General features: G+C 38.1%; 1 protein-coding gene across 1 annotated transcript in view; it reads right to left on the bottom strand.

Moving 5' to 3' along the window:
* Positions 1-6,000, bottom strand: part of CENPE (centromere protein E) — a 78,734-nt gene that overhangs the window by 10,609 nt on the left and 62,125 nt on the right. Inside the window, exons 44-45 of the mRNA XM_045284326.1 lie at positions 5,105-5,290; positions 1,348-1,460 (exon numbers count right to left, since the gene is read on the bottom strand). Coding sequence (XP_045140261.1) covers positions 1,348-1,460; positions 5,105-5,290 — 299 coding nt within the window. The remainder of the gene's footprint in view (positions 1-1,347; positions 1,461-5,104; positions 5,291-6,000) is intronic.

Here is a 6,000-nt window from a genome sequence, read left to right as displayed (position 1 = left end):
GCAGAGGTCAACTTCTGGTCAAGGTTAGACTTTGGTCAGCACTGATTGGGACTCCTTATAAAGATTCATAGAACGCTATCTTTAAAATTCTTAGTGGCATTAATTAAAAGTTGGGTTTCAGGTGGATTGATTATATATATATATATATATAAAGATTTATTAAAGTACTATATATATGACAAATGATTTCCAATTCTGGCAGATTAGATGTCAGTGTCAAATATTTATTAAAGATGAGTAGGGAGAACATAGGAGTCAAAAGTAATCTTAAAGCAAACTCATTGCTGTTGAGTCGACCCTGACTCATGGTGACCCTAAAGGAAAGAGCAGATTGGTCCGACAGGCCTTCCAGGTCGGTAATCTGTATGGAAGCAGACTGCTCCGTCTTTCTCCCACAGAAGCTGTGACCTCGACTTGATGGCAGTGAGAAGGGATCTTAAGGAATCTAATACAAACCTGCCTTTTTAATGATTATGAATGCGAGCACCAGAGATTAAACGGCTTGCTGAAGTGATTAACTTTACACTCGTATGTGGCAACCTTATATTGCTAAGTCGTTTTCTGACTCTCATTTAGCATTCTTTTCATTATAACACAGTAAGGTATAGCACAAAGACTATCAGACAGCTGTTATGTATAAAAAGGAGCCCTGCTGGCGCTGTGACTAAGCACTGAACTGCTAACTGGGAGGCTGGAAGTTCAAACCCACTAGCTGCTCCATGGGCGAAAGATGCAGCTGCCTGCTCCTGTGAAGACTTACAGTCTTAGACACCCTATTAAGTTGGATTGGACTACATGGCAGGGAGCGTGGCTTTTGGTATCATGTATAGTAGTGTGAATAAATAAATAAAAAGGGAGAAATCATTTTAGGCATTGTTACCTATAAGCTAAAAGAAAGTAAAACCTTGACACAAAAACATGAAAAAAGATAAAATTGGGAGAAACAATGGAAACCTTTGTCACAGTAGAAAATACAAGGGGCTTCAAAAGTTAACAGAAACATAGAATTAAAAGATAATGTAATTTTCCCACAAAGTTTTTGAAACACACACACACACACACTTTTAAAGATTCACTTGCAAGCATATTAAAGGCTACTCTAAAGTTATTTATGTATGATTGCTGAGTAACAACCAAATACATTAATTAATCATGATTTTTACTGTTATTAACAGATCAGAAACTTTATATTGAAAACTTTGCTTACAAATGAGTTTATTTGTACTACCATTGTGTATATAATTTTTAAATCAGCTATAATATCTCTGTGAGATGTTTTTATAAAGTTAACTAAAGGAAAGAAACGTAGAGAGGAAATTTTAAGCTGTAAAGTTAAAAAAGACATACTCTTTTTCAAACTCCTTGGTATTTTTCATCTTCTCTAGGTCTATTTTCACCAGCTTTGTTTTCAGATCTTCAATTTCTTCTTTGTAGGGCTCAGCTCCTAAAGCAACTTTGTTCTAATTTTTTAGAGAAAAGAAACATTGTTTTTAATGTCTTACAACCTGTAATACTTTTTCCATTTAAAAGACAAAATGATGCAGAGAGAGGTTGAAAATGAAGAAACGAGTGGTCGAGACAAGCTAGGAAATAGACACGGAAATGGCCGAACAAGGTCATGATTATGAAACAACAAATGACGTCAAGGGACAGAGCAGTATGATCGGGAATATTCTGTACTGACAGTTCAATCTTGGACTACTACTTAAGGAAAGAAAGAATTTAGCTACACAGAAACCATGCCAAGCTAACCGTCATCAAGTTCATTCCCACTCACAGCAGCCCTGTGGATAGGGTAGAAAGGCCCCTGGGGGTTTCTGAGAATACAATCCCATAAAGTTCTAAAGCAATTGAAAATTTTAACATAGTCACTATTGTTTGATATAAACAATTTATAAAGATACAACAGGCTATTCAGAACAAAATTACTTATGATTCTTTTGTCAAATTTCTTAATAAACCCTACATTATCTTAGTTTAGTTACAGCCAGACGTACTCAAATGGTGGTGAAGAGGCTGAAAGTTAATAATCCTCGCAATTAGTTCCCCATGGTGCAGTACAGTACAAAGGCATACCAATCACATTGCTCTAGTTACTTCTGGCACTTAGGAAAGAAATTTCTCTCTGTAGATATCTGTGCCTAACTACAATAAATATTGAAGAAATATGCTATTTACTCTCTTTCTTGAACATCTTAAGGTCAAGTACACTACTCTCTTTTGGTTCTTGTTTTACATCACCGACTGCTCTCAGTATCTTTACCTCCCTCCATAAAAATCAGACTAATAGTGACACCTATTGTGCTTTATTTTGTTGATTCCCTGGTTATACTGTGGGTTAGGTGTCTGGCTTCTCACAGCAAGGTCATGGCTCAAATCGCTAGGCTGCTGCTTGGGGAAGGACGCTTGGCTGCTGCTTGGGGGAAGGACGAGGCTGTCCGCTCCTACATAGGTTCACGATGAGTAGGAACGACTAGACTGCAGTTTTTTTGTTTTTTAAGGTAACTTAATCTTGGCTCATGATTTCTATATGCTGATGATTTTACCCAAAATTATCCCTCCAGTTTGGACTTCTCACACATATCCTTCCCCCAATTGACATCTCACTTTGGGTCTCTGCAAACCAAAGTCAAAAACCCAACTGACCGCCATGGAACGGACTCCGACCCAGGGCAACCCTGTGAGGCAAAGTGGGACCGCGCGTGGTTTCCCAGACGGTAACTCCTACGGGAGCAGCATGCTTCATCTTTCTCCTGAGGAGCAGCTGGTGGGTTCAATGTGAAACTTACTACGCTCCCAGGCTCCTGTAGGCACCCCAAACTCATTGCCAGTAAGTCCATTCTGTGTCAAAGAGACCATATAGCCAAAAGACACCGTGTATTTCTCTCTGGATTACTGTATTTCTAAATATTCGTCTTGCTTTTGCTCTAATATTCTTGTGGCAAAGCCAGGCCACTGCTTGCCAAAGTCCTTTCCCCCTTTTCTCCACAATAATATTTATAACTGGACTTCATACATGGTTGATCCTAGGAATAAGAGCTTGGGCAGAAACGTGGGAAGAGATGTGTACCATTCTTGGCCGAGAGTTTCTAAGGGTGGCCATTGTAACACCATTTTCATCCTGTCCATTTCCTGTGAGCCTGAGCATGGGCAACTCATCACCTGCCGTTTCCCTCAGAAACAAAGGCAGCACTCCGAGGACGGAGCCAGAACAAGACGGAAGCAATGCGGACCGCTGGATGATCGTGGGAAGCACAGCCACCCACGGACGTGTAACCCCGGGCTTCTGTGAGGCAGAGAAATAGACTTCAACCCTGATGGAGTCCTTGCACTTCTGACTCTCTCTGGTACGGCAGGGACTAATCCCTGGAGAATGACAGCATGTTGGGTAAAGTAGAGGAGGTCCTAAACAAGATGTATTGACACAGTGGCTGTTAACTATGGGCTCAAACATGAAGAACAATTAGGAGGATGGCATAAGGACTGGGCAGTGTTTTGTTCTGCTGTGAAGAGGGTTGCTATGGGTGGGAAAGGATTCCACTGCACCTAACAACGGTGCATCACTCTTAACATATACACTCTCCTAGAATCCATTTTCAAAGAGTGATCTTTAAACAACTGTCATACCATAATAGTAATACCTCTTTGCAAATTCTTATTCAAAATAAAAACTAAAGTCTAAAGAGAACCTTCATGACCTGTCCCTCTGTAACCTCTCCTGTCATTTCGAACCCCTAGTTCAGTGTCTCGTGGTTAAGCATTGGGCTGCGACCTGCAGTGGGCAGTTTGAAATCACTAGCCACTCTACTCCCATAGTTACATACAGCCCAGAAAACCCACAGGAGCAGTTCCACCCTGTCCTGCAGGGTAGCGATAGTCGTCATCTAGCCAACAGCAGTGAGTCTGTTTATTTTACGATGACTATTTTATTGGGTATCCCTTTGCTCTGCAGCGAATACACTGGATTTCTCGTTTCTCCAAAAATATTTCTAAAACATTTCTACGCTGAGGCCTTTACATTTGCTTTCTTTCCCACCACATAGATCACCCAATCACTCCCTCATCTCCCCTATGTAAAAGGGCATCTCTTTCCTCCCACACCCCACTTTCACTTATCTTGAATATCCCCTTTCTTGTTTAATTTTTTCCAATGTACTTTCCATGTGATATGCGTATTTACTTATCTTCTGTCTCCCTATATCAAAATGTAAGCTCCATGAAGGAAGGAGTGGCTTTATGTTTTTATCATCTCATTACTGAATACTGGGCACCTAGAATACATAGTAGGTGCTCAATAAATATTTGTTGAATGAATAATGTTGCAAGTAATTATATACTCATTAAATTATTTGCAACATAAAAAAGATTACTCTAAAAAATGCTATAACCTTTCAGCTGCTTGTCTATCTATACCAACAATTACCTAAAAATAAAACGAATTTTTCTCAAGGTCTCTCTGTTTTTTGTCTCAATGAACTGTCCAAAATTTTAGAACAATGTTAAATAATAAAAAGAGCAAGCATTCTTGACTTGTAACTACTTTTAAGTGGGTGAAACAACACTTGAGCAGGGATAACAAACTTAAATGTAAATTAAGGCCAGACTCCTCGGTAGGAGAAATGCGAGAAATGTGTGAAGTTAAAACAAAAGAGAATGTTGGGGACATGACGTGAGGCTGTCTGTGGCTTATCTAACAGCATTCAAGTAAAACTAACAAACCAACCAACCCCAAACATTCAAACTACTATACTTTCCAAAGGAAATAGGTCACACTCAGTCCACTGTTTATCATACTGGAATTAGTAACAGGGGCATTACCAGAAAAAGAATTTTAAATCTATCTAAGTAAGAGTACTACATATTTAGATATCTAAACATATCTGGAAAAAGGAAAATCTAAACGAGAAAAATTAAGCATTAATTTGCATGAAAACCTATTCCTTCCATTTCAAAATTAAGTTGTTTACTTGAGTATTGAATTTCAGGCATATGCAGACAATAGGAAGTGTGGCAAGAGACGAATGCAGTGAATATATATTCAGCAGTAAAATAAAAGGTAAAGAGTAACTTTTTATTCATTTATAAAATGAGCTTGTTATGTTACCTGGAGGTCTTCGATAATTTCTTTTGTCTTTTGAAGGCATTGATTGGATTCATTCACTTTTGCTTGGAGTTTTGCTATCAGGCCGTTAGTCATCTCAAGCTCTTTCTGCATCTTGATAATCTTGCTTTCCTTATACTTAGCACTTTCCTTAGCTTCATGTAGTGAAGCTTCTAGTTCTTGAATTTTCTATTAAAAAAGTACATATACATAAAGACTGGCATGAATACACAATCACAGCAGATATGTCTAAGTCAAGGTATCATAATGGGCTCTTGTTAATTTATAAGCTAGTATTTGCGTAATTTACTGTTTACTTCAAATCTGAGCATATTAAATAGGTGTTCACATTAGAAACTAGCACCACTTAAAAGACATTTGTTAACCGACTGTCCTTATCTTTCCCTTTATTTTTACCAGTGTTTTAATATTGAGCAGTTCAGGTAAATGTAAGAAAATCCAAAGGCATAAAGTGAAAAATAATTCTCCTCACCTCTGACACTCAAGTGACCCAGAGGCAATAACTACAGTATTTTTTAACATAATTGCTACATATTTTTGCCAAGTATATAATTTTGTCGAGCGCCATGCCGATTTCCTATAAGCACTCTGCTTATGTGTGCATTATATATCATAGGACTAGCTCCTGTGTTTATCCTTTGAAAATTTTTCCATGTGTATCTAAGTTTGTGTGAGGTTTACACTCACTTATACACAAAAAATGAACATACTGTATATGAAGGGTTTCAAAAAGTCCGTGGAAAAATGTAATTATAGTGAAAATTTTCAATGTATGTTTCAAAGCTCTGTTTATTTACCTTTCTAACTTGACAATGTATTTCCCAGGTCTTTCCATAATAACACATTCAGATCTCTCACTCTCCTGTTTTCATGGCTAC

Source organism: Echinops telfairi, unplaced genomic scaffold (assembly GCF_000313985.2).
Source record: "Echinops telfairi isolate 266 unplaced genomic scaffold, ASM31398v2 ScPeMD7_7468;HRSCAF=8506_0, whole genome shotgun sequence".
NCBI classification, from domain to species: Eukaryota; Metazoa; Chordata; class Mammalia; order Afrosoricida; family Tenrecidae; genus Echinops; species Echinops telfairi.
The sequence above is the reverse complement of the archived record's forward strand: the minus strand, read 5'-3'. Positions and strand labels throughout refer to the sequence as shown.